The sequence below is a fragment of the Anguilla anguilla genome, chromosome 9, assembly GCF_013347855.1.
Source record: "Anguilla anguilla isolate fAngAng1 chromosome 9, fAngAng1.pri, whole genome shotgun sequence".
Classification (NCBI taxonomy): domain Eukaryota; kingdom Metazoa; phylum Chordata; class Actinopteri; order Anguilliformes; family Anguillidae; genus Anguilla; species Anguilla anguilla.
This window is the reverse complement of record NC_049209.1, coordinates 43,742,103-43,766,934: the sequence shown is the minus strand read 5'-3', so window position 1 is coordinate 43,766,934 and position 24,832 is coordinate 43,742,103. Positions and strand designations below refer to the sequence as shown.

The 24,832-nt window shown below is 51.4% G+C and overlaps 1 protein-coding gene across 3 annotated transcripts in view; it reads right to left on the bottom strand.

The window, feature by feature from the left end:
• LOC118235617 (vacuole membrane protein 1-like) overlaps positions 1 to 24,832 on the bottom strand; it is a 64,488-nt gene that overhangs the window by 31,048 nt on the left and 8,608 nt on the right. For 2 of the 3 annotated variants that reach the window (XM_035433140.1, XM_035433141.1), the window contains exons 5-7: positions 23,849 to 23,959; positions 9,379 to 9,546; positions 5,776 to 5,907 (exon numbers count right to left, since the gene is read on the bottom strand). In XM_035433140.1, the coding sequence (XP_035289031.1) occupies positions 5,776 to 5,907; positions 9,379 to 9,546; positions 23,849 to 23,959 (411 nt within the window). The remainder of the gene's footprint in view (positions 1 to 5,775; positions 5,908 to 9,378; positions 9,547 to 23,848; positions 23,960 to 24,832) is intronic. The other variant, XM_035433142.1, reaches the window with a different exon arrangement.

The window sequence follows — 24,832 nt, the reverse complement described above, 5'->3', positions numbered from 1 at the left end:
CCCCCCCCCCCCCCCAAAAAAAAAGTAATAATAATAATTTAACTACAGGAAACCAGATACATATACATAGACAGTGGGGGAAAATATTAATGAGGGGATAATCTACACGTAGCGCAGGCATTGCCTAGTTCAGTAAACAGTTACACTGCAGGATGCTCATAAAACAGCTACTGTTCAAAGATCAAACAAAGAAATCAAAGCAAAGCTTTGCCCTAAATTACAAAACACTGAGCTTAGATTAGACGTGTTTGTAATGAGGAGATACAGAACAAACAGAGGAATTAATGGTTTACATCGTCGGTTTTTTTTTTCCACTAATTTCACACACACAATCGGTAATTGTAACTTGGGTGCAGGTTTAAAGGCACGTTCAGACCTAATATGGACAACAAACAGCTCTTGTGCAGATGGTATTTTTGGTACACTCAGCCGAGGGGAAATTTGAGAGGCGTGAAGGGCTTAACTGAAAGGAGCCTCATTGCTCAGATTTAAATTTCTGCCGTTCGAGGAGAGCCAATCAGGACGCTTTTAATTTAGGTGGAGACGTTTTTTTCGATTCCTGCCCACTCTTTTTTTTCGAGCCGGGGCAACAATGGCCTCTCGGCTCGCGGTGGGGTGGAATGTGCGTGGTTTACGGCTTTGGACAATGATCATTCGCTGCTGGGGAGGGGGTGTTGGGCAGGGGGGGGCAAAGACAAAGAACCAAAAAGACTGAAAAAGAAACACACCCCGTTCAGGGTGGGAGTGAGATGGGGGTGGGGGGGGGGGGAAGAGGTGAGCTTGATGACATGAATAATGCACCTTATATTAACGCCTCAACTAAAACCCTTTTTTTTCACACACAAAATTATGAAAAGGGGTGGGGTTCCTTCCTGTACTCGGTTTGGTGAATTGAACAAAAACTGCTGCGGTGGCCAGAAATGCTGTTTTAGCACGTACAGTATGAAATATGACCTGGTGATTAATTCACCAGATTTCCAACATTCCCCTCTTTGTGTCTTTTTGGACCAGAAGGCTAATCACACAACACGGTGACAGTTTACAAATCCCAAGACACCGTTGCCATCCACCCCCTCGCTCATGGAAAATCACCATCCTGGCACCAAGCGCTGTCCTAGGGGCATGGGCTCAGGAGCAATTAAATTTAGGAGATCCTGACAAGGGGTGCAGTGTCATTAAACCCAAAGGGGGCCCCAGTCATCGGCGTTAGCTTCGATTAGCGCAACTCAGCGCTTCTGTCCCCGCCGCCAACCCTTGTTCCTCTCCGATCACATGACTTACATTTAGTTCTGGAGAAAAGGGGCCACTCGCCAAAGGGAACCCAGACTGTGTTTATTGGGTCCACAGTGGTCAACTTACCATCCTGTTTTTTTTGTGTGTGTTAAGACAGTGCACACACACACAAACACACACACACACACACCCCTTTCATATTATCTGCTTTACTCTGACAGATTGAAAGCAGAGGGTAACGGAGAAGGGACCGCGGCGGAATTCGAGCCGAAATGGCGGGTAGAGTGAGTCGCCCCTGCGGACTCGGCCACGCGTCTCCTCGTTACCGTCCTGTTCCGGACCGGAGACAGACACCGCTCAAGGACCCGTGACTCAAACAGTAACTCAGCCCAACAAGCTGGCAACCGGCCACATAGGAGTTTAGACATTTTTATTGAATGCTTTGGAATTACTGGACAAAAGAACATGTTGAATATCCAACAGTTTTTTTTTTAATTTTTTTAAAAAGAACACTTGTTTTCCTTGACGTGATGATGACAGATACTGGCACACAAACAGACAATGTTCATTGTTCACATGTATTATGTTCTCTTCCACGAGAATAAAGAAAATGCACATCAATGAGGTAGCGACTCGTGAAGCTGTAATATGACAATTTTTGTATAGTCATATTCACCATTATGAAAATTCAACAACAATAACAAGAACAATAATTATAACAATAATAACAATAATTATAATAATTGTAACAATAAGAATTACAATAATAATTATAACTACAAGAATTATAACAACAATAATAACAATAAAAATGATAATAATAATATTAATTCGATGTTTCCCTCTTCTTTATGTGCGACATCACGCTGAACAGGAATCCAGGTAAAAGGTGAAACCCGAAAAGAGGAGGGGAGTGGAACAGGGGGAGTTAATGTCAGCTAACGGAGGACGTATACGCACACGGCGAAGCCCACACCCATGCGCCCGTTTTCTGAATGAAACTCTTTCACACAGAAGACGCGCTACGTGCTACGCGCTACGCGCTACGCGGCTCGGCAGCGCTCGCTAGCGCCAGAGTTCACAGCGTTAACTCCTCGTAGGCTGGGGCCGCGCGGAGCAGGAAGTCGAGCTCCTGACGCAATCTCAACTGTGGACCGTTGCAGAAAATTCAAATCTATTGAAGGAGGGGTGTGGGGGGGGGGGGGGCGGAGGAAAAACCCCTCAAGAGTCCACGTTGACAAATTCTTTAACAAGCTGCGGTTAAAGGGAAGCTGGTTTTAGTCTGACTCACCCCCCTTTTCAAACAGTTTACTGGAAATAAAGTGGAGGAGGGGGAGGGAGCTTTCAGAGAAGTCATGTGACCGGCGCAGGCAAACCACAGCCCAGCGAGGGTTCAGTGGAGTAGGACAGCTCTCACAGGCACACGCCCAGAGCAGATGGCTCTCGTTCGGGTTACAGGAGAAACGATCCTGGGAGTTGGCATTCGAGAATTCACAGACTGTTAACCCCTTCCACGCCGGACGGTTTTCAACGTTTTCCTCCCAGCAAACAGGTTTCACTCGACAAAAACAGACCCAGTCTCAGGTGTAATAAAGTACACGAGAAACAAACTGAAAAAAAATGAAAAAAAAAAAACGAAAAATTTTATATATCACAAGTTGTTGTTGGCCGGCTCGTCATGAAGCTTGTTTCTAGATCTGGAGCAGTTTTTTTTTTCTTCCGGGCCCCATAATTTGTGGGAAGCGTGTCCCATATTGCATCATTATTTAATCATCCCAAAAAAGAAAATACTTGTCATTTACATTCCTGAACAGATACACAGGGAAAAAAAACACGACTGTGGTCACAGATCCTCCTTTCCCGTCCCCGTTCCACTCGCCTTTCTCGGTGGCACCATGCGCACGATCCCAAAAGATTACCCCGGACTTCCTCGGACCCCGCGTCTCCACGGCGACTGCGCGGCCGTTCCTGGCGCCGTGTGCTTCCCGAAAAGCCCGCGGGCACGGCGAGCGCGGCGAACTCCCTGACCCCGGCGCGAGCCGGGCTCACGCACCGGCCCTCGCCTCCAGGCAGCCGCCGGCTGTCACCTGCGTTCCCCGCGTCGCCCGATTTAAAAAAAACTTAAAACCTTATTTTACAGGGAAAAAATGACTGTAAATCCGCGAGATGACAAAAATGTTCCGTAGCGGTGTGAGGCGGTGCCTCTCGTCGGCGGGACCCTGAGACAGACTGTCACAGGTGTTCCGGTTTACGCGGGAGCGGACGGCGAGCATCCTGCGCGGCGCCGGTAGCGTTAGCGGCGCGACCGGCAGCTCCGGCAGCAGCGTCGCATCCTGCTAGACGGAGAGAGAGGCTGCAACCTTCCACCGAGAGCGCACACGCATGCACGCATGCTCGCACGCACGCACACACACATAAACACACACACACTACATATATACACACGCACACACACACACACTACATAAACACACACACACTACATAAACACACACAAACACACACACACACTACATAAACACACACAAACACACACACACACTACATATATACACACGCACACACACACTACATACACACACAAACACACACGCACACATTACATATAAACACACACAAACAAACACACACACACATTACATATACACACACAAACACGCACATGCATGCACACTACATACACAAACACATGCACACACACTACATACACAAACACTACATACATACACACACATACGCGAACACTCCGTGTTTTTTTTTTAAATGGCGTAAAAAAGCTCTTCAAAGCTGTAGCTCCGCTGCAGTGGGACAGACCTGCTGCCAGATGCCGTCCGCCGGCCGTACAGATGGGAGGCTCTCAGCGGGAGGAGGAGGAGGAGGAGGAGGAAGAGGAGACGGCCGTCCAGCCGTCCGGCGAGCGCGCAGACGGGAGGAGGAAGAGGAGACGGGCTCCCGCCGTACGGATGGGAGGAGGAAGAGCGGACGGCAGCCTGGGCGGCACTGAGGCTCCGCTGACAGAACGCAGTCGGGAATAGTGTTCCGGAACATCACACCACCACACGTTCCCTTTCGGAAGATCGGTGGGGGAGGGGAGGGGGGGGTTCAGAGAGGGGGGGGGGGTGTACTTTGGACTAATTAGGGTTCTGAGAGAAATACACGGACAAGGGAGCGGAGGAAGGCGATCGGCACCGGCGTGGAGCGGACCCCTCCGCGGTCCGGACGGTTAGCCGTCCCGGTGGGGGCTCTCTCCGACACGACCCCCCCCCCCCCCCCCGCCACCGTCGGGCCCGGCGATGTCACAGCCCAGACGTTCGGACGGGCGACCTGTTTCGGAGTCGCCGCGGCGACGGGCGGCAGTCTTTCCGCGCGGCCGTGGCGTTAGCCGCGCGCTGCAGGTGCGTCTGCGCAGCAGTGAGCACCGCGACACGCTCGCAGGCGAGGGACTGGTGAAAACAGCTGGCCCCGCGGACGCCGCACACACGGGACTGCACCACGTTGTGCCATTTCGGCCTCGCCAGCGTGCCAACCGCTGGGTGACTCGGGTTGCTAAGAGATGCTAGAGTTCCATTTCAGAGGTGCCAGTTGTATTTAAACTACTAAGCAAGAATTCAATGTTGTTTTTTTGATCACGTCAACGTCCCCTTAATGACAATCAGAGCTGAATAAATTCTTCAGCTGTAAAATTAAGACAGAGCTGTTTTTGAATGGCAAAAAATATAAATAAATATTTACAGCATATTTTAAATATTTGCCTAGATTGGGAACCGAAATGTTATCTGAGCGAAGAATTTACTCATTTGGAAAAAAAAATGCAAGACACTTCAAGTTTGAAATGCTTAAAACAAAAGGTAAAAACAAACATACATTCGTCTCTGAAATGGCCCCGAAAGGTAACTACAGACCATTCACCCAGGTAATGTCTTCTGGTATTTTTTTAATTAGTGACCACCGAGTTGAGCTCCTTTTGTTGCTTCCTCCTCCGAGGTCATGTGACAGGGAGGCCCGGGGCCGAGCCCGAGGCGCCTCCCCTCGGTGCGTCACGCGGTGTCCTTCTCTTCCGCGCATCCTGGACGTGGAACTGTTTCAGGAGGCAGCCGGATGTGACAAACGCACATCCACACCCGGGGGGTTACGCAAAGAGGAGGAGGAGCGGGAAACGGAGTTGCAAAAGAGGGCGGGGAGGTCTGAGGGAGACCAGAGAAAGTGCTGACGGACGCGAGTGGAGAGGGAGAGAGAGAATGAGAGAGAGAGAGTGTGCGTGTGAAAGAGAGAGAGAGAGAGAGGGGAAGAATGAGAGTGAGAGAGAGAGGGAAAGAGAGAATGAGACATAAAGAGAGGAAGAATGAGAGAGAGAGAGAGAGGGAAAGAGAGAGAATGAGACATAAAGAGAGGAAGAATGAGAGAGAGGGGGGAAGAATGAGAGAAAGAGAGAGGGGAAGAATGAGAGAGAGAGAGAGAGAGGGAAAGAGAGAGACTGAGACATAAAGAGAGGAAGAATGAGAGAGAGAGAGAGAGGTAGAGAGAGAAATGGATGCCTCTCACCTGGGCGTTCTCTGCCTGCTCCAGCATCTCCTCAAACTCCTCGTACTCGTCGTCGTCGGGCTCGACGCCCGAGAGCCGGGCGGCCCGGGCCATGAAGTAGGGCGGGAGCTCCCCGATGGCGGTGCCGGCCCCCTGCCAAAAACACACAGGCGGCGGGCCCGGTGAGAGCCGGCCTGGCACGCACGCACACGCACACGCACACGCACGCGCTCCCCAAAACAAACCTCACACCCGCAGCCCTAAACCCCCCCGCCCGAAAACCCACACCGCGGCACCCTCGCCTCAACCCCTCACACGGCCAGCGCCAGCGCCAAACCGCGGCTAGCGGCTACGGCCTCTGGCACCTCGTTAGCCTACAGGGGCGTACCGAGCTAACGAGCGTATAAAACCTTTTAGAAACGGGCGCAGTTTCAGTAAAAAAAAAAAAAATACTTTGGAAGATGAAGGCCGCTGTCGACAGCGCGATTGGATAAGGACGTCCGCGCCCGGCGCGTTACTGGAAGTCTTCGCAGACGTTCGGGTTCCGCTCCGGCTCTGCGCCGGAGAGCCCTTAACGCCGGAATTCTATTAAAAGGCGAAGCCGTAACTCACGTGTAGAAACGGGTAAACAAACTGACAGCGTTTTACATTTCCCGCAGAAGAACAAAAAAAGGCCCTCCGTGAGTTCCATCAAAATGAAGGGTGCAGTCTGTCTGAGGAGCACTCCACTTGCAAAAGTGTATTTTCCATGACTGAAATGCAACTGTTTCTAACAAATACCGCATCCCCCCCCCCCCACCCTCCCCCCCTCTCTTTTTCACCCCCAGCACTCCAGCACTTCAAAGCAGAGAGGAAGCAGGCCAGACTACAGGGGGGTTGATCAGCAAGATCAGGGCCTAATGCAGAAATGATCTGGAGACGACCGCAAAACAAGCGAGGGGAAATTAGTAAAAAGTCTTTCTGCCCCCCCCCCCTTCCTGGTTCCAGGGGCTCGGAACGCCGGCTCAGCTGAGCGGGAAGTCCAGCCAGCCGCAGCGGAAAACGCCGGAAGCTACCGGAACGGAACTTCTGTCACACGCCCGCGGATGGACGGTTATTTGTTTGTCGAGCGCTGCAAACGAACGGAAATCGGCTGTTTAGCAGCCGGCCGCCGCGGCGATGTGTTTTTTTTAAGGCTCGGGGAACGCGAGTGTGCGTTTGTGGGCGTGGTGTAGCGGCAGCGGCGGCGGCGGCGGCGGCTAATCCGGACTTCCACTGCCCTGTCAGCGCTCGGCGCTCGGGCGAAACCTGCCAATTTGCTCGCAGAGCAGTTGAGGCCTTTATTGCCCGGGCAGCTGTTCCATTCAGTAGCTGTTTTTGGAGGGGTTGGTTAAAGGGGGGGGGGGGGAATTCAAACTCCACCACCTGCCCCTTGTTCTGGAACAGACCACTTGTGCCTGCGGGGGTGTGGGGGGGGGGGGGGCAGGCGCATTGACGCCCTCGGAGAGCCGCAGATGGGGGCGCAGCTCACCGCAGCCCTCCCAACTGAAGTGCTGCCAGCGGCGTCCTCAGAACAGAGCAAACGCACACAGAGAGCAGGTGCGCGGGGATTCGCCATCCTGCGCCACAGCCCTAACCCCCGCCCGCCCCCCCCCTCCTCCGAAATAGACCCTCACACCCGCCGCGCCCCACCTCCAGCTGTTTTAGGGGCCACACTCCATCCCAGGGGACAGGCCACCCCTGCAGGTGGGGCAGGTGGGTCCGTGGCGGGCTTTAATTTTGGCATCTCGGGGACCAGCCCGGACCTTGTACCGGCAAGGTGCGCCAAATATTTGCGTGGGCTGCCGCGTCGCGTTGCCAACTGTGTGGGTTAAGCCCCCCCCCCCCCCCCCCCCCCCCCCCCCCCCCGGGCCCCGCCCCACTCCCGGGAGTCAGGGCGGGGAGATCGTCTGTCGTCAACTCCCCCCCCCCCCCCGGCCTGGGAATCGGGTGTCGACTCGGCCCGTCTTTGCCTCCCAATTTTGCTGCCTTACCCGGGCACACTCGCCAAAACTCGATTTTACCGCCGGGGACAGAAAACAGACGGACGAATAAACGAATAAAAAAAAAACAACCTAATTCCTGCATTTAATTACTACAGGGAGAAAGGTGCAATAAATGTAATATTAATGTAATAACTTGGCGCTGGTGACAAAGTGCGCTGCAGAGAGGCTAGCAGCGCTGTACACACAGAGGCTAACAAAAGCTCTGCCATTTGTTCTCAGATTCTTTTTTGGTTTTCAATGTGGGTTTATACTAGAAGGTTCCGAGACAAAGGCTTTCAGGTAGAGACAGAGGCGGCAAATTCTGTTTGCACACAGGTAGGGTGGAAGGGAGGGTGGGTGGGGGGGGGGAGGGGGGTGGCATTGGGTTGGCGCCCAGTTAGGAGAGCACAGCTAAATGTGGTCCCAGGAGCGTCGGGCAGAGTCCCTCATGGATCCACCTGCACTGCGGTGTAATGAGGGCACTCCCACCCCTTTCCCAAATCCAGCACTGCCCCCCCTCCCCCCTTATGCGGGAACCTTCTAGAATTCTTCAAAGTCAAGTGGTGTGTTCACTGTGTTCACAGATGAGTGAAATGGGGATAAAGATCTACTTCTCACTTCCACGGTTAGAGGAAGACAGACTGCACAGCTACCTCATATGCAAATACAAAAAGTAATTTGAGATGACAGTAGGAACCGGGCAATACTGGGCGCGAAACGCTTCTCATTGTGATTCGATGGATCACAGTTTTGTTCCTGGGTATTCATAATTTGTGAATACATGTGTAAATACCTAGAAACGATGAACAGATACAATTTTGACACTGAAATTAAATGATGGTAAAAATTTTAAAAAAGCACAAAAGTACTCCAGGCGTGTTTTGCTGCTAAGGCCTATGAAACCTCCATTTACTGTCCCCCGCATCCGAAAAGGAGGCGGACCCAAAGCTACAAAAATCTTATGCCACAGGACACCCCATTGGCCAGCAACTCAAGCCAATCATACATGGCGGTGCGACTTTCTCAGCTGCAAAAACTGGAGCTCATTAAATAATAAACAAGACCAGGTTAAAAATCTAGTATATGGCTGGAGCTAACACGCGTGATCCGGCCGACCAATGGTGCGACTTCATAACTCGGCCGACCAATGGCGTAACTTCATCACTCACTCAGTCACTCACTCAGTCAGTCAGTCACAGACATTCGCATTTTTAGGGCTGGCCCCGCTGTTGCAGTCCAGCCAAAAACAGGCAGGTAGCCTTGCAGAGGTGGTAGTATGAGGAAACCATAGGTAAGGTCTGGGGGTTAATCAGAGGAAGTGCGGAAGCAGGAGGCAATCAAAGGCATGTTAACTGAGCCTCACACTGATGCTAATGAAGCAGATGCGTGTGTGGTTGACTGGTTAATGCTGGGGGTTTAGTACATTAATTACATTGGTGGTGCACAGTGACCATATAGCAACCCAAATTCTGTAAATTATTCACCAAAGCTCTATGTAGAGGACAAAGGGCATCTCCAATGGACAAGCCATTTTGGCGGAACACAGGACGTCCAGGCGGAAATGGGACAGTCGGCCACCCGAGAGGGATGGAAGAGGGGGGCGGGGCGGGGCGGGACTCACCCACATACAGGCCTCCAGACGAACTTTGGACATGATGGTCCAGAGAGAGACGGCGCCCTCCGCCCCCTCGTCCTGGGGGCAGACGATCTGGTCGGGGTAAGGGGGCTCCGGGAAGTTCACCGAGCCGCACTCGTACGCGGCCAGAGTGACCGACGCGATGTGGGGGCCCTGCGGACGAAGACAAAAAAAAAAGACCCCCTCAAATCCATCCCCGACATCAACAAACGCTTTTAACGAACAAGCCAGCGCGCCCAATGGAAACGCCTCATAATGACATCAGAGCAGCACTACGGCCAACGGGGTACAAAGTCACTTCAGCTTCTCCGCGTGCGGGGAATCCGGCCCTGCGACGCAGAGAGGAAGATAAATCTGCGAGCGGACTCTCTGAGCTCACGGCTGACTGAGGGAAGAAGCGGCAAGCCTTTTCTTTTTTTCTTTTTTTTTCCCGGGTCCTGTTAAAACGGTTCTCTGAACACTGCCGCCTTTATCTCAGCGTGAGAGAGGTGCGGAAGCGTGAAGCCCGGGGACGTCTTATCTCTGTCGGACCGCCCACGTCAGGGCCCTCCTCACAGCCAGCGCTGCTCACATTATCTTCCTTAAGGAATTTCCTCTTTCCAAAAAACAAGAATTTTTTAAAAAGTAGTAGCAGTAGTAGTAGTAGCTGTAGTAGTAGTAGAAATGATAATATTATTATTATTATTATTATTATTATTATTATTATTAACAAAACACACAATGACAGAACAGGCCATTCAGCCCAACAATGCTCACCATTCACGCGCCGTCTTAATAATATTAATAACCTTAATGTGGTCCACGCAAAACATTTTACAAGAGGGGAGCAGACCGCAAGTGTACACAGAGTGCAATGTCGTTAGAAACCGAGAGTTACACCTGTGCTTAGTCATTTCTCCTTTGAAAAGAGGCGCACAATGAGCCCGTCGTCATTGTGAAAACGTTCCCCTCGCGCCGACCCCCCCCCCTCCTCGCGTTTCACCTTCACAAACGACGCATGATCGATGAGGCGCATCGGTCGCCCTCGACGGCGACGTTAGTCAGACCTCACCTATCGACCCCTGCTCAGTGCGTTAAAAAACCGCGCGAGTCTGACTCTGCTGCGACCGAGTGAGCTATTGTGAGAATGTCCTGTGGCGTGGATACCGAAGCTAGGCTAGGTACGCTCAGCGCAGCCCAGTCCTGTCCTGTGTGAAACCCCGCTCTCTGTTGACTTTTTTCGGCCTCTGTTTATTTACCCAGTTTAACTGTTCTTTGAAAGAGGAGCGGCGTCCTTTAGAAGGCCCCGGAAAGTTCGGCAGAGGGGGGGGGGGGGGCGGCGATGTCCCACGCGTCGCCTGCCCCGACACGTCCGGTTTGCGACCGCGCCGAAAGGGGGCAGCTGCCCCGGATCACAGGAGCGCGCGCGCCTCTTCCCTGGTGTGCCAAAAAAGAAAATAAATAAATAAATAAATAAATAAATAAATAAATAAATAAAATAGCCGCTGACTCCGCCCATGGCCACGCCCCCTACCCCCCCCACACACCGCCGCCTGGCAACCCGGGGGCGGAAGGGCGGGGTAGGGGTTGGGAGGCAGGGAGGTTCGGGAGGCTGGGACCGCCACATATCTGAGCGTGGAGTCACGGGCCGGCCCTGCAGTGCCAATCCGAGCTCGGGTTCAAAGCGTGTAATGACAGGGATCCAAGCTGACAAGAAAGAATCCACTAAATCAACAGCTTTATGACACACGGTACGCGAACGAAGCAATTATGTACGACAAGGCAGGAAAGAAAGACGTCTCACGCTCACCCCTGGGTACGGTTTGCCCTTGAGAAACATCAAGCAAATACCTTAGAGTGTAAAATACTTCAGTATCAAAAGTCAACAGTCAGAGACACTTACGGCAAATTCAAAAAGCAATGAGAAAGATTTTTTTTTTTTTGTAGCAGATGGATTGACGCGCACTTAAACAGACATAACCTTGCCAAAATGACTTGTGAGTGGTAGTCTTTTATAATGACTAAAGGTCTGGGCTTGTGTGTAAAAATATAAGCCGTGAAAGTCTCTCTGTGTAAGAGAGTCTGCTAAAAAAAAAAAAAACTAACCTAAACCAAAGTTTTTTTCCCCCCCCAATTAAAAACTTCCATGTTCTGAGAAGCGTCTGTCATCACCTCAGCCGATCCGGGGTTTACTGTGAAAACACTGGACTGGCGAACACTGCCGAGCAGAGCCCGGGTTATAACAGCTGGCGTGTGCCACCTCACACACACACACGCACACACATACACGCACGCACGCACGCACGCACGCACACACACGCACGCGCACACACACACTCACGCACGCGCACGCACGCACGCACACACACACACACACACACACACGCGAGTCTGAGGCCCAATGCCTAGTCCAGCCGGCGAGCGCTGCGGTCGGAGAGAGGAACGGAGCCGCGGAACGAGGCGGTCTCGAACCCGTGCCAGGTGCCCTGACTGGCAGGCGCCCCGGACCGCGCTCTCGCTCGGCCGGAGGGTTCAGCCGGTTCAGACGCGGCAGCGCTGCGCAAACAGGCCGCAGAAACAGGCCGCAGAAACAGGCCGCCTTCGGCAGCCCGAACGCCACGGCTCACACACAGGCCTCCAGCAGACGCTCTTATCCAGAGCGACTAACACTGCGTCCATTTATACAGCTGGACGTATACTGGAGCGGTGCGGGTTAAGTACCTCGCTCAAGGGTACGACGGCAGTGCACTACTGGGGAACCGAACCGGGGAATCGAACCTGCGACCGTTAGGTTACAAGACAGCCACAACAGCCATTTTTATACTACACTGCCGCCCTTCCTGAGTCAGGCTGAGAGAGAGACAGGGAGAGCCTACAGCATGCAGGAACGCAGACGTGTTTACACAACAAGCCGAACTCGGCCACGGCTCCGGGGGCAGTTGGGGGGGGGGGGTGGGGGGAGGGGGGACGTCAGACTCCTCGCCGTGTGAAAACGGCTCGCCTCCCGCCGGGCCGGTGAGGAGCGCAGCTTTTTTTTTTGTTTCCCGCCTCGGAGTCTCGCATGCGAGGTCGGCGCCCTTGCGTGCCACGCGGGGTGAGTCACGACGGAAGCGCCGCCCGGCCCCGCTCCTGGAACATCAGAGGCGAGCCGACCGGGGTGATAAATTGCGAGGGAGAACATTAAAGCTGCGGCGGACGCCTGAGCGATCGCAGCGACAGCAGAACTGGCACTTCAAGTCGGGCGTGCGATTACTCAGCCGCTTTGAATTCCGTTTCCTGGGACCTGCCCGTCGTGCAGGTGTGCGCTCGGGAGCCTTCCCTGCGAGTAGCTTCGGCGTGCGCGAATCCCAGCGCGCATCCCGGCGCGTATCCCAGCGCGAATCCCCCCGCGTCTCCCGAACCTGCAGGTACCGGATCTGACGCTCGTCGCGGCTAACGTTCGATAACGGCGGTGACGACGCTACATTTTACCGGGCGAGCTATCACAGAAAGTGTTCTTCCCCCCCCCCCCCCCCAACAGGAGGGGTTCCGTCCCTCTCGGTGGGACATAATATAAGTTTCCCCCTTTCCTCCAATTGGTCAAAACTGTCCAACTGACATCCGGGAACCAATCGCAAGCTGAGTACCGCGTGCACGCGGAGAGAAGCGGAGAGGTCGAAAGACCGATTAGCCCCTTCTAACTCCCCCTCAATTTTTTTAATTTTAATTTTTTACAGTCGTTTTCTTTATCAGCGATGACGAGCGATGGTCCTTCCCAGCTCTCGTTCTCCCAGCGGGAAAACAGACGCGTCCTTCGCACCTGGCCGTCGGCGTCACGGGCGGGGCTAAGGAGCTCACCTCGGGCGCGTCCATGACAACAGGCCTATGGGCGCGCGCACGTGCGTGCGTTCGCTCGCATTCCTACGTTTTGGCACTGCCGCTCGGCGAAACAAAGGAGGCGGCAATAAGGGCGGGAAAAGAGAGGGAAGGAGGACCTCGCGCTCCTGCGCCTCTGGCGTCGGTATCGCCTCCGCCGCTGACGCAGGGCGGCGGCGTGGCGTCCTGGCTAGGGAACCGGGCTCGGGGATCCCAGGCTGCAGCGCCGAATCCAAGGCGGGGCCCTGCCGTTGTAGCCCCGAGCGAAGTGCTCAACCTGAATCACATCAGCAAACATCCAGCTGCACAAATGGATCGTGCGCTAAGAGCGGTAGCAGCAATCATTTTTTTAAGTGCCCCTATAATGGAGAACAGCTAAACAACAGTAAATAAATGATACATAAAATGCACCGCCACGCTCGTGCGCACACTCACACACACACACACTCTCACACACACACACACACACACACACATAGAGACACACACACACACACACACACTCTCACACACACACACGCACACACACACACACACAGACACACACACACACACACACACACACACACACACGCACACACACACACACTCACACACACACACACACACATAGAGACACACACACACACACAAACAGAAATGATTTCATTCTCAGTGCAGCGTTCTATGTGGAAATACATTTATCATAATTCCTCAAACGGAACAGCCCCCCCTACAAGCAAGGTAGCTTCCAAGGCCTTCGACCCGCTCGTGCACGGGGGCGTGTAAATAATGTTTTCCACACTTGGAACCGTTCAGCCTACCCCCCCCCCCCCCCCAACGGAAAAATTAGTGAATTATGTCAGCAGCTGTAACCCCATAAACAGCATAACTCTTCACTGACAATGGCAGTCTCCGCTCGCGCCCGGCCTACGAGCTTCAACGGTTCAATAATGGAAAGAAAATAGCCCGCATTTTTGTGGCAGACCGCAGAAGCGGTGCCTTGCAGGAGAGCGAGAGCGATTGCCAGGCCGGTGTGTACATTAGCGGTGCTTTGGAGACGGGCTCGGCCCTCGGAGATCTGGCAGCGTTCGCGCATGCTTCGCTAGGTGTGTTATTCCGTTCCCTGGTTTCCCACAGAAAAAATTAAAATAACGAGAATAACGTAAGGACCCCCCGCCCCCCCACCGCGCACCGAGCCCTCTGAAAAATTGCAGGAATCCTGACGTCACCTTCTCAGCTTTGGCGACGGCCTCTAAAGCCACTTTCCTTCATTTGTTTTTGTGTTTCGGGGGGGGGGGGGGGGGGGGGGGAGGGGGGTGCGGGGGAGGGAAGGGTCGGGGGGAACACAAAGTTCAAGCCTCACTGAAGTCTGGGGAAGTTGAACAAATGGGCATCAGAGCCTGACAGACTGCTTTCGGGGGGTGGGGAGTGGGGGCTTGAACAGCATACCGTCCCATTGCTGACAGGGATAACAGACACCCTGAAATTTGGGTTTTTCGCAGGCTTTCCCTTCCCACGGGCTCTATCAGTCAGGAGGCAGACGCTTCCTCGTTACTGCTGTCCGTCTGCTGACGTCACAATGTGTCAGACTCCTCCCCAGCCAATCAAGAAAGCTGAAAATGCTGCAGATCCAAGGAGTTCATTTTTCAGGCCATCGGCAATAGGAATGCATATTTAATTGCATCCTCAGAGTGCTTAATTACTGCTTGGACAGCGGCCCAACATGTTGAACTGCTGAATGCAAGATGTCATTTCATGGTAGCCACGAATACGGTCTCATAAAGTACTCTCCTCACTTTCAGGGTGGTATTTGTTTTAAAAAATGCTTTCATAGACTCTCATCTCTTGTGATTTGAAGGACTATAAATATTTTTTTCTTATAGACGGTGAAAATATTCCAAACTTTCACAGGCTGTTTTTTCTTATTATTATTCTTACTGTTATTTTTAATGAGACTCAGCACAACTCAAACGGTGCAACAGTGCAGCGCCTATTAAGTAGACGGTAAAAGTTTGAGACGTTTACTTTGCTTGACTTAAAACCCATTACACTTCCTCCACGGCCTTCACCGTGTGTCAGCCATGAAGCCAGCCGGGACGCTGGCCTTCGAACCCGCTCGTACGCGTTTCACACACCCCTTCTGTTTAAGCGCACGTAGCCACCGCGACAGAGCGCCGCGCTTTTAACCTGAGCCCAGATGAGAAGGCAGCTACGGCGCGGCGCGGCGCGGGCTACGCCGCAATACCAGCGGCTCGCCTTCAAAGGCCGGACGCGGCTCTCCAAACCAGAGCGGGCGGGCGCCGGCGGCGAGCCGGGCCGAACCCAAAACCCCAGAGCCGACCGCAGCGCCCCCCTCGCCCGCGGCCCGCCGGCCGTGTCGCTGCCCGCTCGCGCGGCGGAAGGGCCCCGTCCGAGTCGGCGGGTTCGTCTGCGTCGTCGCGCGCGCGCCCTACGGCTACCTTCGCTTCAAACCCCACTTATTCGCCGCAGGAAATGTGCGTCTTCAGCTCCCGCCCCCACCCGCCTACCCGCCACGATGGCCTGCTTTCCCTTCGTTTCGGAGAACAGAAGCTGTGTCTCTGTCCGATCCCCCGCCCCCTCGGCACCCCACCCCACCCCACCCCACCCCACCTCACCTCACCTCACTATAAATCTACCCAGTCTCGCCTGGTCATTACTTTGGGAAACTTTTTTTTTTGGTTAACGGTACATTCCTGGTCAGCACACACACGGATTTAGAGCAGATCAAATAAAGTTTAGCCATTTAGTCAGGAGTGGGAGTCACCTGGAGTCTGCTTGGTGCAGCAACAGCACTAACTTATCTAGTTTGTCTTTAATGGGGACGGTGGCGCATTAGAGGTCAGGCACAGTACGACGTGAGAAAACCGACTGTTCTTAGCTCGTGGTTCCCCGGGAGCCTGGTCTGGTAAAGGCAATGTTTGAAAATCCAAACAAACAGCAAATTTTTTTTTTTCTAGAACGTTTACGAGGGCAAGAGAAGCGGCTTCAAAAAAGTTTCCGGCACGTGCTTTCAATGTCAAGCGTGCGATCAAAGAGAAAAAAAACGAATCCTACAGCGGTCCTAACGTTTACACACCGACCGCCGGCTCGCCTTGATTACGTTTGAAGTACGTAAAAAAAAAAGAACAGAAAAAACGATCACAAGGTGCTTGCACAGTCACCGTTGCAGCGCGCCGTTGAGGAAAGGAATTCGCACCGACGAGATAGCGCGTGAAAGAGGAAGCCGTTTTTCCCAGGAGTTCTCTTTTCAGGGTCGCGTGTCGGAGATCTGCTTTTTTCCGAGCGACGCCGCGTTTCGGCCTCGACGCTGGGAGACTTGACACGGCACCGCACAGAGAGGGAAACCCCAACACGCGTGTGTGTGTTCCAGCGAAGTCGGCAGGGATTCGCTTTCAGTTCAGTTAAATTCCCCCGTCACTTTAAAGATCCACCTGTGCAGAACACTGTGACCTGAAGTTCATTCGTTCAACCCTTGAAGTAAAAAAAAAAAAATGTTTTATTTCTTTCATCACGCGCAAGGGTTCAATAAACTCCAGGGAGAGGTGGGTGGATGTACCAAGCATTCACACCACAGTATGGTATGTACTGAAGGGCATGCCCCATGGTACATACCATACTGTCTGACATTTCATACAGAATTAGCCTCACCAAAACACTTCCTGTTTAGTTAGTGTAGTCCAGAATGTTCAACGAGAACATTTTATGCCTGAGTCAGACAAAGGTTAAATGATAATTACCACGCAAATTAAAAACTAAAAAAAAAAAAAAAAAAAAACTGTTCTTTTAACTACAACAGTAGTTTGATAACCCTAGGTTAAACATTAAGTGGGTGCCCGGAACAAATACCTGGAGATGGACAGCTTCCAAAGGGGATTACACACCGCCCTCGACGCGGCGAGAACACCTGCCTAATCTCTGCCGCCCAATTAGCCCACGCCAGCCCGCTCAGATGTGGTTTCACAACCCGGCAGCGAAGAAAGAAGGTGAGTCACTTTCTCGTGAGCCTATTCAACGGCTCCTCGGACAAAAGAGGCCAGCGCACTAAAGGTGTGTGAAGGCGGGGGAGGCGGGGGGGGGGGGGGGCATGGGTAACCAGCGGACAGTCAACCCACCGGCCTGACATGTGACTGCACTGAGAGAGAGAGAGAGCGAGAGAGAGAGAGAGAGAGAGAGAGAGAGAGAGAGAGAGAGAGGGAGAGAGAGAGAGAGAGAGAGAGAGAGTGAGAGAGAGAGAGAGAGAGAGAGATTGTGCGGGGGTGCGAGCTCCATCATTGGGCGACGGCGACTGGACCACGCCCTCCGTCACACACACTGATTCAGCGTCCGCCACACACAACAGCTCCCAGCCTCCACAGCCCGAGGGCGCCCATCCAGCCCAAATCCAAACAAAGCCCAGGACTTGGATGTCAGCGTTTGTCAATAGCTGGCAAGACCGTGCATGTGTGTACCGTGGGGGGGTGGGGTGGGGGGTAGGGTGGGGGGGTATATTTGCACGTGGACCCCGTGTCAGGAGATCACGAAGACAGCAAACTGCCGATGGCGGTCCCTGCGAGCGCTACGCAAGCTCCAGCTGCCGTCCCCCGCTACAGATGCCGATAATTAAAGCAAAGTTGGTCATAATTACCAGCAGTGGAGTTTAATTTCAGAGGCTGTGCGAGTACAACGCTGCGTTCCCCTTGAGCATCTCCAAACGTGTAATTTCGAACATCCTGAGAGACGCCCAATATAGAATCTACAGTACGTTTCCTTTATTTAGTCGATATGCTTGGTTATTTCTGAAAACAAGGGACTTTAAATCACGCCGCCTGGGACAGCCCACAAACACTGAGGTATTTTTAACTCGCCAACTTGTGATTTCTGTAGATAGCTAGACATTACGGTAATTATCATCCGAGAGAGCAGATACTCGTCTCCGGAGCTTTTGGGGTACCGAAAGGGGGGGGGGGGGGGGGGGGGCTCAAACACTTCCTTTTATCTTCGCAAAATTTGTTCAAAACTTCAAATATAACGGCATCGCAACGCTTTTCCGCGCTGATTTACAGTTAAGTGCGGTAATTTTCCGCTGACCATAATTGCTTAATGATGAAACATTACGGGTCGTAATTTAATGGCGGGTGACGTGAATGCGCTTTCGTCCAAACAGTTTAGGCTTCCCCGATGCAACCGGTTTCAAAAAGTCCCTTTTTCCTCTCGGTCAGCACGTCAGCGCAGGTTTGCGCTGTCCCGCGAACGAACCTGGCGACCCCCGACTCTCCCCCGTCCAGCGCTTTCGGAGCGTTAGCGAACGGGCCGTCCCGTTGGAGCCGGGCGCGGGGGGGGGGGGGGTGGGCCATGGAGTAGGGGGCTCAGCGGGGCGGGGTGTGGGACGCTTCCGGTCCAGAGAGGGGGGAACCACAGCGGCTTCCCCTGACTGCTCACCCCAACGCCTGCTGGTTCTCTCCTGGCCTCGCCTGGTTTTGGAAAGATCACCCCCCCCCCTCCCCCCACACACACACACACACAAACCATGTGCTGCAGAGCCTGTCCAGACACTGTAGAGCTATAGTGCTGACTCATGTCTCTGAACACCCCCCCCCCCCAGGATGGCTGCAGACATAACAGTCTCCAGCACAATCTGATAACCCTCCCTCACACACGCACACAAACATAACCCCCCCCCCAACCACCACCATTTGTCTCCTCACACTGTTTTGATTTATTTGCAACTCTTGTTTTTCAAGCAATAGTGGGCCCTTAGCTCTGTAAATCCCACAACTGCCTCCGCCAAGTAAGGATGGAGGGAGGGAGAGAGAGAGAGAGAGGAGGGGGGGGGGGTATTACTAATCTCCGGACATTGCTGATGCGTCTCCAACAGCCGGGCCCAACTCCCCGCACTCCGTCCCGGTTGAGTCTTCCGTTTGAGTGGTGCTGTGATGCACTTCAAACAGGCTGCCCGTACGCACTTAGCCCACTACACTCCTATTGCAGCATCAAATAACAGCCGACTGCTTCCCCCTACTGGAAAGCTTCTGCAACAACAAGCTCCGAGTCCTCCAAAAACATATTCGAGAAATACAGAAGGAAGGACTGGGGTGTAACGTATCCAATTACACTTGTTTACACACGATGTAACCGCAAACAAACATTCGTGTTCATTTGTCATTTTTAATATCAACAATATATGTGATCTGCTTTGCAGCAAATTTGGAGGAGTTTGTACTGCAGTTTACAGAAGCTGAACAGAACAGGTTCCATAAACTGTTTCACTGATTTTTTTTTTCTGACATAGCCAAGCCATTTCTTCATCCGAATAAAACACATGCAGAGAAATTACTTTACCACCAGTTGCAAGCAATGTTTTACACTGTTTAAATCAGAGTTTAAAAAACGTAAAAATAAAAAATAAACAGAAGAATACAGATTTACAAACATAAATCGTTGATGATATTCGCATTAGAAAGGCCTCGTATAGTTTCCACCAACATCTTTTTTTAAAAAGAGCTCGAAATAGAGGATTTGCCCGGTGGAGCAAGCGCGACTCAGTGGAACACAGCCGAACAAGCCACGCCTCCATCTGCCGGCCGCGAGATGCGCCCGTACAAATCACAGTGGAGCTTTTTCACTTCCTCGTCTCTATAACCATGTGAGAATCTTTTACGAGGCCACATGCAAAGAAAGTTACACTATACGTGCTGACAGAATAGCGCTGACAGGGTGATGTCATAACGTAAAGTCTAAGGCATCTTAATCTTACTGCTGTACAAATCTTTACCACAAATGCAAAGTTGGCAAAGAACGGACCATTACAACATACAGAGTGCATTTCCCTTCCGTGCTCAAAACTGGTAGAAGACGCATCATACCTGACCGCAGCCTCGCGGGTATTGTCTGTGTAAAACCGCTGTTTGAATTACAACGGATTTTAAAAGGAGCATTTCGCCATCTAGCGAGCACAGTTGGTACAGCCACTGCGAGCAGGTTGGTCTGTGCAACTCGTGTCCATTTTTCTAATCAACAGAAAATTGGACTAACAGATTTAGTTTCCCGATTTGTCACATTAAGATCAAAGACAAAGTGCTGAAACCATTCTTATTTGGCTTAGAATGGCCAGGTTATATTTTTCCATTTATGTCATTTAGAAAATAGTTTTTTTTTTAAATAATAAAAAAACAAGTCTAAAGTATTTGTAGACATTGGAGAAGGGAACCAATTTGCATTTTGAGTGCCTTGGTGACAGGTTCCCCCAGTGCTACGGAGGACAAACTGCATACTGAGGAAATGAGAGCAGACAGGGCTCTCTAGATACTTACAAGGCTGAGATCAGTTGTGGTCAAACTAATGCCGACTGCCAAAAACAAATACGCCAGCACCAAATGCCTATTCCTGGCCGAAGCTTCAGCGCGCGGGTGGGTGTGCTATATATACAACGAGTGCAAGTGTGTGTGTATTCATTTGGTTGCCACATGTGAATAAGTAAATATTCTCAAAGGAAAAGTAATAATATTTTCATCCAAATTTCCGAAAAATTCATTTCTCAAACAGACAAAAAAAAGACTTTTTTGTAGCATTCATATTTGGTGCGCACTATGATGTCTACACAGTACGCAGCCATGCGAACAGCGATAGAGTCATGGAAATTTTTACATATTTTGGAGCTCCGATGATGGATGTCCAAAGCCAAGCGAAACACGGATTAATTGGGGCTAAGATGGAAATGGCATTTTTGCACGAGGTAGACGGGGAATCGCTGAATAGCGGGCAGGAATAACATTCACGCACGGACACGCTTATGTGGACCGGTTGCTATAATTCCATCTGCATTCCCAGTAAAATACAAAAACTATACACCTCTTTACTTGAAAAAAAAACATCCAACCATCTCCCGTATATTAAAGCTGTGGCCCTAGATTCCATTAGAGAGGCAGTGTAGTATAACGTATAATAGAGTATTATGATTAAGGAACTGGACTGGCAAGGATTGGATTCTAGCATTAAAAATACACTATATGACCAAATGTATCTGCACACCCCTTGGTCTGGGGATGTTTTTCATGGTTTGGCCTAGGCCCCTCAGTTCCTGTGAAGGCAAATCTTAATGCTACAGCATGCAATCACATTCTAGATGATCCTGTGCTTCCCCAAGCGGGGAAGGCCCTTTCCTGTTTCAGCATGGCTATGCCCCCAGGCACACAGTGAGGTCCATATAGAAATGGTTTTGTTGAGAACAGTGTGGAAGAACTTGACTGGCCTGCACAGAGCCCTGACCTCAACCCCCTCCAACACCTTTTGGGATCAATTGGAAAGCCAACTGTGAGCCAGGCTTAATTGCCCAATCAGTGCCCGCCCCCACTACTGGCTGAATGGAAGCAAATCCCTGCAGCAATGCTCCAACATCTGGTATAAAGCCTTCCCAGAAGAGGTTGTTATAGCAGCAAGGGGTGGACCAACACCATGTTAATGCCCATAATTTTGGATGAGATGTTGGATGTCAGGTGTCCACATACTTTTGGCCATGTAGTGTACCGAAGCTGTTCTCTCTGAAAAAGAGTATGTGCAAAAATACCCAAAAGTAAATTCCACATATGTGACCACCTTGCAGACAGCCCACCACACCTGGAACATTCTAGAGAGCATTCACTACGCACTTAGCCAGCCTCTGATGGGATGCCTCAACAGCCAACTACGACATGCAGGAACTATGAGAACCAAACAAATGCTTCCCTAATGCCTCTCAGTAACTAAAAAACAACCAATTATTCAAGCTTAATATAAATGTGCAGCAGTGGGTAGGGATAAGCTATTTATTTAGAGCAAAGCGAAGGCTTTTTGTGCTGTAGAGGCATGGTTGTTATGTGAGTGGACAACCAGCCATTTCAGATAGCCCAAACCGTTATCTCAGTGGACCACAGGCCAAATCACCAATAGCCCACCCATGCGAAAAAAACATTATACATTATACTTAAAAATACTTGAAGTATAATTACAGTTTATATCAAGTATGCTTAGTATACAATTTTTTCACATGGGAAATTAATTTTGAGGGGTTGAGATCATATAAATGTGATTATATCAGGTAATATACTGATATACTGATCAGGTAATGTATAATCAAAGTATAATCAAATAAGGAAAACTTATTTATCATTTAATAGCGTTCCCTGAATTATTTTAAGTCACAAAATAGTGTATTTAAAAACAGTTACCTTTAACTTAATAGTTTTCCAGACTCGTTCAGCTGCATTTTAATAGTTAGAAAGATGAAATCTCTTATCCCCTTTTTTACCAATTCGAAGCAGTTTTCAAAACACTTTCAAAACCAGTGTCAACACAGGCTGCATACCATTAAAAAATTCAATTGAAAATAAGTGTTGAATAGAATTTTTATAATTTCACAATTCAACTGTTTATATGGTTTGTTTGTAAGAAAGTGACATAACATTTTACTCAAGTATTAATGAATGCTTGATTCAATCAAACACCTGGATTTAATAGGAAATACTCCACGGGTCACATCAGGTGTTTCTGAGAACAAAAACTGGATTAGGTCAGATAAATGGTTCCACTCTTAAGTGTGCATGCAGTCATAAAGATAATGCACAGAATAAAAAAGATAAAGATGCCACAGTTACTACAGGAGTCTAAGAGTTTTCATCTCTCATAAGAGGAAAGATCCTAAACTGAATTCCCAGGCAAGTCACCTGATTATAAAGAAGCAAGAAGGATTGCATTACATAAAAAAGACCACAAGATGGCACTCTGTTCCTTTTAAATCAATCTGGGCTGTTCAAAGTTTTCTTTTACGTAATTCAAGAGTGGAATATTTACAAAATAAGCTAGTAAATACTCTTAATGGCTTCCACATAAAAACCGTTAATACATGAGCTTATATCGTGCTTCCAAGTGGCAGATGGCGGGGTCAGCTCCAGTAATGTTCCTCGACACAATAAAGACAAACAGATGTTTCGTAAACGTTATCGCCAAAACGACCCAGCGCCGTACCTCAGCACCGAAGTGCGAGAACGCGGAGGTGGTGGCCGCTGTCCTCAAGTGAACCCCAAGGGGGGAGGGTGGGGGCACGGTGCTGGTTGTTCCTGCACTGCGCCCGTCCAAAAATGTACTGACCCGCCTAGCTTGTGGAGACACCCCCTTCTCCTCCCCACCGGAGAGCAGAACCCAACACCCCCTCACCCCAAATGCCCTTTCAGCCCTAATATTCACAGAGAGAGGAGGGGCCCAAACAACTAGCCCAAAATGCAACCCTACCCGTGGAGGGGGGGGGGGGGGGCACTGCCGTCCTCAAACATACAGTGTAGAAGATCCACATTTAGTGCCATGTGTGTAACCCCCCCACACCCCCCCAATCCCACCCCGAATCCCCTAATCCCACCCTAACCCCCTAATCCAGCCCTCTCTCTGCTACCCGGCTGCCCCTTGCACAGTACGCAGGAGTAAACCCCGAGGAGTAGAGCGTTCCTCCTTCTGCCTCCCAAGCAAAAACAAAACCAAAGCAGACAGCGACTGGAAGCAAGACGGAGAGCGCAGGTGGAAGGGGAGGGGAGGGGAGGGGAGGGGAGGGGGGGGGGGGGGGCAGGTGGGAGGAGAAGGGGGGGCACGGGGGCGCGGGTGGGGGGGCTCTTACCAGGTAGAGCAGGAAGGTGTGGAGGCCCGTCCCCAGGCCCACGGACGACAGGACGCCCAGGCCCACCCAGTAGGCACACCGCAGGAGCTGCTCCTCCAAGCGCCGCACGTACTGCAGGCGAGAGGCACAGCGACAGGGGGAGAGAGAGCGCCGTTAAATAAGGGGCCCCTCGGAGCGCGCGCCGCGTCCCGCGCACGCCGCCCCGCGCACGGGCAGGAGAGTCCGCGGGGTGTGAGCACGGGTCAGCGAGTGCACCGCCATGCAGCCAGCGCGCTCTTACGCAACAGCACTCTCTCTCTCTCTCACTTCCCTCTCTCTCCTGCCCCTCCCTCTTTAGGTCTCTCACACTTGTTCTCTCTCTCTCTCTCTCCCACTCTTACTCTCTCTCTCTCTGTCTCCCACTCTCTTTCACTCACTCTCTCTCTATTTCTATGTCTCTCACACTTGTTCTCTCTCTCTCTTCCCCCTCTCTCTCCCCCACTCTCTCTCTCTGTGACTCCCCCATTCTTATTCTCTCTCACACACACACTCACACTCACTCTCTCACACTCTCACTGTCAGTCTCTCTCTCGCTCTCTTCCCCTCTATCCCACTCTTATTCTCTCTCTTTCTCTCTCTCCCACTCTCTCTCTCTATGACTCTCCCAATCTTATTCTATCTCTCACATACACACTCACTCACTCTCACACTCTCACTGTAAGTCTCTCTCTCGCTCTCTTCCCCTCTCTCTCCAACTTATTCTCTCTTTCTCTCTCCCACTCTCTCTCTCTCTATGACTCTCCCATTCTTATTCTATCTCTCACACACACACTCACACTGACTCTCTCACACTCTCACTATCAGTTTCAGTCTCTCTCTCTTCCCCTCTCTCTCTCCTACTCTCTCTCTTCCCCTCTCTCTCCCACTCTATCTCTCTCCCTCTCTCTTCCCCTCTCTCTCTCTCTCACAGACAGCGTTTTTATCATCAACATTCATGGTTTGGAT